The sequence below is a fragment of the Bombus pascuorum genome, chromosome 1 (genome assembly GCF_905332965.1).
Source record: "Bombus pascuorum chromosome 1, iyBomPasc1.1, whole genome shotgun sequence".
NCBI lineage: Eukaryota > Metazoa > Arthropoda > Insecta > Hymenoptera > Apidae > Bombus > Bombus pascuorum.
This window is the reverse complement of record NC_083488.1, coordinates 29,691,236-29,701,390: the sequence shown is the minus strand read 5'-3', so window position 1 is coordinate 29,701,390 and position 10,155 is coordinate 29,691,236. Positions and strand designations below refer to the sequence as shown.

At 37.2% G+C, this 10,155-nt stretch overlaps 1 protein-coding gene across 3 annotated transcripts in view; it reads left to right on the top strand.

The window, feature by feature from the left end:
- LOC132915765 (ecdysone-induced protein 78C) overlaps nucleotides 1-10,155 on the top strand; it is a 140,229-nt gene that overhangs the window by 120,096 nt on the left and 9,978 nt on the right. For all 3 annotated transcript variants that reach the window (XM_060975587.1, XM_060975583.1, XM_060975577.1), the window contains exons 4-5: nucleotides 7,439-7,580; nucleotides 9,074-9,450. In XM_060975587.1, the coding sequence (XP_060831570.1) occupies nucleotides 7,439-7,580; nucleotides 9,074-9,450 (519 nt within the window). The remainder of the gene's footprint in view (nucleotides 1-7,438; nucleotides 7,581-9,073; nucleotides 9,451-10,155) is intronic.

Below are 10,155 nucleotides of genomic sequence, written 5' to 3'. Positions count from 1 at the left end.
AACCTGCAATATAAGCATGAAATATCCGACAGCTTATAAATCTATCGGCATGCAATTACACGCGTAACCAACGTGCATACATTCATGCTTAAACCAAAGACAAACACGGCTCGATAACCAATCCAATCGAATCAACTTTTCAACCACTCAACCCGCCTATCAGTTTCAATACGATTTTCATTGAATCTGTCGGTTATATCCCGGAAACGTGGCCGTCAACTTATCGAATTAATTCCCACGAAATAAATTACCTCGATCTATTCGATTCGGTTCAACTTTCATTTCCGAGTGCCGAGCCGCGTCGTCGAACAACCAAACTAAATGACTGCTACTCGCGCGCCAGCCAAATCACCCTCCCATCTACAGCAACAGCTTAACACTTTCGTTTCTAAATTACATAGACACGCGTACAAGGCACGAACATTCGTTCGTAACTTTTACGTGACTCATTTCCCATGGCAAATAAACGATTTGTACAAAGATTTTGATATCTAGAAATTTACGAGCAACGAACGCGAGATTAGCGTAGAACCTGATCTATCGACAGAAGAGTATGAATTAGCCTGTCATTCGAATCGTTCACTGTTAAAAAATATCGAATTCCAGGAAAATTACCGGCAAAACGCTTTCAAATCGATTCTTTCATCGGCGTTGGAACGTTTCAGGTGGCTTTTATTAATTACCTGGCGTTAATCTCCACCCCCGATCCTCGATTGGTCTCTTTTGTGATCGCGATAAAGAGGCACCGAGTCGCTGGCTATACTCCGCGTCGTCGTACGACGAAACTCCTCAGCCGTTTCTACACGAAACGCATTAATCATAATACGTCGCTTATTAAACGAACCGTCCCGTTTGCCGCGACGCGGCAACGAGGTCAACCCCGACTCACACCGGAACACAGCCCTGACCGACCCTCGGTTAATTTCGAGCCAAGCCGAGCGTGCGTGCGTATGCACGCGCGTGTCATGTCCGGTATATTACGTTCCGTGTGCACACCGGTTACAATTAAGTCGGTCTAGAAACGTTGGGTGGTTAACAGACCCCTGGATAGTCCAATTTTTCAAGTTTTATCGAATATGGAAAATTCGATAGGATTTGGAAAGAACTTACGGAGGAATTTGCTTCTCGCAAGCTTCCGTTTAATGTTTTGTTTTCCCCTCAGATGCTTCCTTTTTATAAGAACAAAATAATCTACGATTTTTGTATCACCGTGAGAAGACATATTTGTAATGAGAAAATACATCAAAAGTAGGTTTCGTAGAATTTAATTATCTACGTATGGTGATCTAGACGAAGAGACGTACGAATCTTCCGGTGACGTTTTTCAAAATTTCACAGATATATTTGTTGGTAGAAAAATATGACATTAACACGACGTTGCACGCGTGAACGAGAATAACGGGATTTTAGTAATTTAACGAGATTTAAAAGCTTTCAATGGTACAAAAGTGACGGAAATATTAAAAGCTTCGAAAGCTTGAAACACGAAGTTCGAAGACTTCAACACGATTTTTAATGGTTAGCAACTTTTGAAGAATTGAGTTTGAAAGTCTTCGAGGAAGATTTGAAAAGCGAGGGCTTTCGGTTTGAAGATTCGAAGATCTTCGTGGACTTGGTTGATCTAAAACGTTTGAAAGATTGAACGTTTTCAACGATTCCAAAAATTTGCAAAATTGCAAGAGCGTGAAACATTCAGAAGCTCTGAAAACTTTAGGGGACGTGGAAAATTTGATAAGCCTGAAGCGTTTGAAAGATTCGCGGAGCTTAAACCTTGCAAAGATAAAATATTCACCCGACATAAAATTTTCTAAATTAAAATTTCTTAACGATACGAACGAAATTTAAGCTTTCGAAAATTGTCATAAAACTAAAATACTTTTTTTTAAATGTGTTGTATTGCACGTGATAATACTATTGACTTTTTAAATGTTTCAATTTAAGTTAAATTGGGATTCAGGTTAAACTGAAATTATCGGTTTTTTAAATTTCGTATTTATATATAACACTTTCAAAATACTTTAACATCGATCTTCGATATCGTTTTCAACCAAAAGCATTGCATCCACGAACAACTACAATCCTTTCTTTGCTTTTGCCAATATTTCCAGAAAATGTGAAGAAAATCTCATTTACAATCACGTCACAATCGCTTCTCACTTGCTCGATACGAAATATGTAAGCACTTTACAGGCGGCTCACGATTCGCGTTTCCGCTTCTTCTCGCGTTCCTTTCCATGAAAACAACGTTTTTCAGCTTTTTCGAACTGGTCACAAAAAACAACGATGTCTCGAGACTGACTGTCCAGCGTCGACATTCTTCCGATGTTCGACCAAGATGGAAAATAAAATTGAATTATGCATCGCTCCGTTCAAATAGAGAAATACCTTATCCAAGAGAAAAGAGTCTCGCACGCAAATAATTCAGCATCAGCTGGCACCGATTTGAAAATTCTTGCGATTGATAGTCGATGACACGGCGTTTCCTTTCGAAGAAGATTCTATTCTTTCTTCCAAAAATATCTTCTGCAACCCCATTAAGAAGATATTTTATTGTACTTTATATCTTTGGAAGAATCCATTCCTTTCTCTGCGCTTTCTTACAAAATATAATTTCGAAACGCGTATGTTCAAGATTCAAATGACCGAACTCCCCAAAAATAGGAAAAAAATATTTGATCTTTCATTTAACTTCCAAGGATGTTACGACGATTTGAAGAACGTAACTATCGGTAGAGGAGGATGAGCAAAAGCATGTTTAAGCACTATATTTCTTGAAAACTGAATTTATAAAATATTTTCTTTGATATTTCGAGATCTACTTGACCAGTTGGATCGAAATTTTGCGCGCACCTTCAGCACGTGTATTCACATTTTTATTTATTTTACTATCCGCTATTTAACGTAACAGAGATTGGTTGAAAAATTCGTACGAAATGTTGGACAAATTGATTCGCGATACTTTATTTACAAAAAGGAAAGTAATTATGTGATATTGTGTAACGAGGAAATTGGTTTTCCAAAGATAAATTATTCTTTGAGATTTGTAGATTCACTGGTCGGTGAAAATATTACTATTTGAAAGATGGAAAAGTAAATCTAGCTGCTTTCGTTATTTTTTTCAGAGCACGAGGATATTTTTAGAAATAAAGCTTTACGTGAATCGGAACGGTAGATATCTCTTTGAAATTTCATGAATATTTAAACTCTTTCGGATGAAATTTCACAAATTCTACGTCTCTATTAACATTTTCTATCTAGTAAAAATACAAATAAGTATAAATTATCTGACAATTAATAACGAAAGAAATACATCATAGTCTCGAGTAATATCCTGACACGATATAGTAATTCTGTCTCTGTCGTTCTCCGTCATGCATCTACAAGATTAATTAATTCCCGCAGAGTTAACGATCACGTTTCGATTCCATAAAATTAAACTCTAAGCTGATATTAGTTTTCTTCGTCAGTCTGTATCTTTCCATTTTTTTCAACGTTATTTCTAATTTTTCCCATCGTTTGAAACTCCTGCACTCCTTGACAAGGATACGGAATTCGTTATCTCAGCAATCCGTCAGCAGAGAACACTCGCGATAATTCAAATCCTATGCAACCGGATAGTAATCGACTGGGAAATGAAAAGCAAAGGCTGAATCAGCAGGACGACCTCGGCTTAAAATTAATTACGCGAGATTCGCTCGCTATAACCGGGATCCTATCCGACTGCAGGATATCAGCCTTCTCGGGCCTCGTAATGCTTTTACACGTACACGGCCATAGAATTAGGAAGTCTACAGGATCTCTCGTTGATCTGTTCCACTTTCTCCGTGAGAAGGAATTCGATAATTCTTCGACGCGCGGAAACTTTCGAAAATTTTCCGATTGTTGATAGTCGACATCGTATATAAACGCTTGTACGTGGTTTGTTAGCATAGATAATGGCTGAACCGTAACAGATAAGAGAAATTGTAAGAACAGATATCTTGTAAATGGTGTTGCAGCTCCATAGTAGGTTTGCATGTGTTGTAGGTATTTGACGGTATTGTATATTGTAGATATTGTAGGTACGACGATGGATTTGTGCGAGCATATTAGCATTTGAAGTTTTAGAAGAAATTGATCAAGCGAAAATGGCTTGAATACGTAAGAGATATTTCTTGAAACGGGGAATAGAAAAATACGATAGACTTTATGAAATATTAGTTGAAAATGTTGAAGTGATCGTCACTTCTGAGAAAACTCTACATCTGGTCTTCGGTTTCTCAACCGCCTAAGGTCTTCGAAAGCGCATAGACAAAAGAATGCGTCGAGGAAAGACCATAAGCGGTACACGTCCGACGTTGGTTTCGGCAGTTGTTTCAGTCTCAGGGTAACGTTGCTAGCGAGAGGATCTGGATCGGCTTACATAGTACCACATATTTTGTAATTTACTATTCACAATATATATACTTTCAATACCTTGCAGTTTGCCCACGCATTTCTTTAATTCCATCCACTGAATAACCTTAACAAAAAATATGAAATCTTTTTGTACAAGAAGATAGACTTGAGGAACGATATATTGGAAACGTATATGATTAATACATTGATATCAAAGATTTATTCGATCGTAAGAACGAAGAATATGAAATTCGTAATTACTACTACGAATTACGTAAATTATTGCCAAGTATTTGTATTTTATCATAATGTTGAATCGGTCGATTTATAGGATTAACGTTACCACACGTAACGATCAAATACACTCCGATGTCGATAAATTATTCAATATTTTCCGAAATATCAGCAACATGCACATACATTATGCACACGTATGCATATGGGATTTAGTAACTACCTAATTTCTCTCGTACAAATCGATTTATCCTTACAATTATGAGTGTTTGTATTCAGTCGTTACTGTGTGGTAGTTTGATTTTTTCGTAATTTTGTAATTAAAAATACACTTTGTCAAAAAGAAGCAAGTTTCCGGGTTCTTTTAAACGGCAGTATATATTTAAAAATATAAGAACAGTGTCACAGGTGTTACAAAAGTAACAAGTTGTGTATGGTTTCGGACTAAAAAGCGTGCTTGTTCTTCGAGAAATTAGCACACCATAAATTCACGTTATATTTCCGTGTTGCGACCATTCGGACGCTTTATTTGCCGAGCGTTTACATAAAGGCGATAAACGGATCGATTCTCGTAAATCAATGAGGGACGTCGAGCTGTAGAAGCGGTGGCCGGTAATGGTTGTACGGGACTATCTTGCCGTTTTAGAAAGCTCGTTTTTTCCCCTATCGTTTTTCTCCGCGAACGACATTTTTACGATCCCTAAATCCAGCCTGAGACCTGAGAGAATTAATCGGCGATTGTGCCAGTATTCGGTATCCTTGAGAGCTAGATCGATTCCGCCCCCTAAGCTACGGCTCTCAGACTTTTCTCGGTCGCACTGCACCAGCAAACTTTCTCTCCAGATTATCGAATATCCTTCAAACAATCATTTTTACCTATAAACGATGAAATTTTCTTGGAAACTTAACAATTAGAAAAAGTTTATCGTTAAAGCGTTTCAAATGTATATCTACGTATATAGAATTTATGAACGCAGATCAGGCTATTTAAGTCGTGTTGACGATCATAATCTTAGTTGAGTTGAAAGATCTATGAAACTTGTATCAAAAATTTTGCAGAGAAACGATTAAAATTCGATCGATGTTGATCGACTTCTCGACCTTGTTTAACTCTACCAGAATTATCAGACAGATGACACGTACTTTAACTCTTGTAACTTACAGAAGGAGAAACCGTAGGAAAGCTACTTTCTCTCTGGCTTTCATGATTTTCGGACATGCCGTAGAGACCAACGTTTTTCGAACAACGTTCTCCTGTATGTACGTCTAACAAGGATTGACAAATCTAACACAAACACAATATTCATTTTTAATCGAGCTATAACAGATATTTCGTACAGCCTGGTATATGCGTTTGTGCACAGCGCTTGAAGCTCGTCCAGCTCTCGTTTATTATTATTATAAACAAAAGATAGCCGGTCGACGAACAATACGTTCGGTTACACGTGAATGGGGGAAAAAGTTGTTCGAAAAAACGTTCATCCCTGCAACATATCCAAAAATCATGGAAATCGGAAAGGAAGTAGCTTTTCTACAGTTTCAGTCTAAAAAAAAAAAAAAGAAGAAAGGCAATGGTAATAGAAATTAAATAAACGTATCGATAGCAGGTTCCAACAATAAATCGAGAAAAATATCTGTAGAATTGGAAAGTAATCTGAAAGAATTTCCCAAGTGGCCTTGTCTTATTTTTATATTATTTCACATCGTGTGACACAGCATCCGTTCAAAACGAATAGGATTTACCAACAACGTATAGCTCGAGACAGAGGAATCACGAACGTTCAATTTTCAACGGGCCAGTTCGACCATAACGTTTGTCGGATTTGTCGAGGCAATATCGCGCGATGAAAAGGGATTTCTCTTTCCCTGGGAAGACGATGGAGAAGCGACAGAGGCAAAAGAGACCGACGAATCGAGGCTATTCGACGCTCGAACAGCCTTTGATATGACCCGTAATCGCTTTGAACTTTCCACCGTGTCTCGACGCGTTAATATTTGTCAGCAATTTCTTTTTTCCTTCTCGATTATGCTCGAACACGATTACCGGCTAGTATCGATGATAGACCGTTCAAATCATCGAGTCGAACACTTATTACGCGATCGTTTGAAAAGAGAAAGCAATCGCGATGGAAGGGATTAAATAATATAGAAAAAGACTCGAATTGTAAAGTTCTCGTTAAGCGGGTTGAACGATCTTGTGAACATACGTAGCTGACGATAATGACAGGGGCAAAGACATTGTTAGTCGAGAGCTTCGTATCATTTACCCTTGAAATCTTTAATATTATTAGCATATTTCGTTTTAATAAATTTTTGCATAGAAGAGAAAGAGAACTTCCTTGGGGTAACTTTGAAAATTATCAAACGTCTTATTGATAATCGACATTGATCGATTGACTGACATCGGTAAAACTGTTATTAACGTGTTATGCGAGTAAAGCACATGGACACAAGAGAATGGAAAAGTGTCGAGGATTCGAAAGACGAATGTTGCTTCTCTTAAAACCTTAGGGAAGATTCATAAAAGAAACGTATGTTTAGAGACAATTAATCAGGATGTAGATTCCAAATGCTAAAACGACTATATTTCTTTTAGTAAACAGCGTACTAATTGAATTAGCGAAATTTATGAAGATTTACGTTCGGTAATAAATTTTAATACCGAATACAGAATTTTAATGGCGCTCCTCGAATGCAAATTCTTATTTCTTATATTCTTCCTTTTCTTCTTCTTGAGGTAGCAACAATGCACGTGAAAGTATGATTGCTCGTACTACCATTGCTCATAAATAATAATTCGCTAAATGTCAGTTCTTTTTCTTTTCAGGGCTTCTTTAGAAGAAGCATTCAAAAGCAAATAGAATACAGGTGCCTGAAGGACGGCAATTGTTTGGTCATCAGAATAAGTCGGAATCGCTGCCAATACTGCAGATTCAAGAAGTGCCTAGCTGTCGGCATGTCCAGGGATTGTAAGTAATCACTTGCGTAAGCACTTTTCGTTAAATCGCTACAATATCGATAGGATATCGTAGAAAAGGAATCTTTGAAACGTTTTAAAAGATATAATTCCATTCTTTCAATCATATTTTTCCTACCAAATTTTATACAATTATATCTTTTTCATGTCTCTATAGCAATTATTATACTTCTTTGTCTTTTTACGCGCGGAAACGTATCGATAAAGATGCACGATCAACGATAACATACGGTGGTAAGTATAATAACTGGCGGCAAAACACGATCTCGGTGAAATGATTGTCGATGAAATGATTATCGGTGATTCGAAGGTAACCCTACTGAAATAGCCATTCATGAGCCAATTATAATCTCTTTTCTTTAATAAAAATAAATTACTATCCCTTTCAAACGTTTCTCTTTTGCCCAAGTAATAATTTTTAATTACTTAAGCAGGTTAAATATGTCAATGATGGGAAATGTCCAAGCTCTCTAGTTCCTTTGCCGCAAAAGTTGCTCGAATTTATTTGCAACTTAGCACGACTCTTTATATGCCCGATGGCAATAGCTATCGTGTCTTTCAGTTTCCGGAAATTCCGGCATCCGTCGAGTAGCGAGAGAGTAAAGCAAACTGAAACGAAGTTGCGTACATAATTAAACGTCAAAGTTCCATCGTGCAATATGCGGTGGTGTATAATAGGAAACCGTCGGAGCTTTCCGAGCTAGCATTGTCGGCGAAATCGTAATAAGCCTGTGCTAGTCTTGTGATCCGCTTAAGAAGCGGATGTAACCGGGGTAAAGCTGGCCCGAAAGCTCTGCACCCTCTGTTGTTCGGAGTAATTCTCTCGAGTACCGTATAAAATACTAATCTTTCGTAAATACGCTCATTTTCGAGACAGGATGCTAGGATGAGCAGCGTAGCTTGCGTAGGACGTCGAAATATTATTAGATCGGTACATATGCTTATAGCTTTTTTCACATAAAGCTACAACTACATGTACAGTTACCTCGAGCGATATATTTATCTTCGAAATAATTTACATCTAATTCTGTAGACTCTCTGCTTCGTAATTTGATTACAGTAGATTCCACGAAACATCGTATTAATCGACGTAAATTTCATATAATTCTACATTTCTATAATCTCGTCATAATGACTTCTTCCAAGGATCGTGTACTTCATCGAAATAATTTTCATGTAACTCTGTAGACTTCCTTCTATAATCTCGTTTTATTAGTTTCTTCCGAACGTCGTATTAAATGGTAGTAACTTTCACGTAATACTATGGTTATTTTAGACTACGTCCTAAAGGAAACCAGCAACTTTAAGACTCGACGAAACCTTTGCATTTTAAAACCGCCACCAAACCGTCAGAATCGATGGATCGTTTCTTAAAATCGTTATCTTTAGGATAGTATTTTTAAGTCGGTATTTTTAAGAATCAACGATTAGATTGTGAAATCGTTCTTCGAATAACTAGACTAAATATTATTCTCTCGATTTCAGCCGTTAGATACGGCAGGGTGCCGAAACGTTCGAGGGAACGCGGCCCCGAAGACACAGTACCCACCACCACGTCAACGACCACTACCACCGGAGTGCAACAACTCACGTCCCCTGCTGGTGCTAACAATAACAATAATAACACCAACAACAATAACAACAACACCAGCAGCCAAAACAATAACAACAACAGCCAAGCACAGAACGCTATACCGTGTGTGCCTCCAGCTGCTGTGGTAGAGGCAGATCAGTCAGACGCGGACGTGAAACAGTTGGCGGTTTACGACGTGATACTTCAAGTTTCTCAGGCGCATCACGCTCACTGTGGCTTCACCGAGGAATCAACGAGGGGCATCGTCCGGAAACCGATGATAATACCGGTGAGTTTACTCGAAATTTCAGAGTAAAGTTACAGAAGCATGGATACATTAGTAGCGGATACGACTCGAAGGGGTTCGTTCGCTGTTGTAACTTTGTTGATTAAACAATTGAAGATCGTTCTACGTAAAAAAAAGATAGTTAATTGTTATGATCCTTTGCGTAATACATATTATGTAAAAATATGCAATAGTAGATGTAATAGATGAAAGGTGGATCGTATATATGTGAGAAATTTCTAAACAATTATTCGAAATACTTGCGATCAATAGAATTCCAAATTTCATCTCATTATCATTACTAGATCGATTAATACGCTTTGATGGCCACGTATATTAGGATATTTGCTGATATTTAGTACGAATCGAATGTTTCGTGAATTATATCTGTTATTTCATTGGTATTATATTCGTCTTATATTAAAAAATATCATAAAATATGAAATAAAATAAAATTTGTTAGAGTATTCCAGTAAATATAGCGAACAGATAAGTATCCTTATACTTGTGGCCAACAATGTGTATACGTAGTTCATTAATATTTCACTAATTACTAGTGTACTATTTGTAACAATATTATTAATTATTTTATATTATTATTTACATTACGTTTATTTATTGGCATAACGTTTTATTAGTTAGTTCATTAGTTAATTAATTATTCCAAATTACCACGTCGTATCCGCTTCTAATTAATTGATTAACATA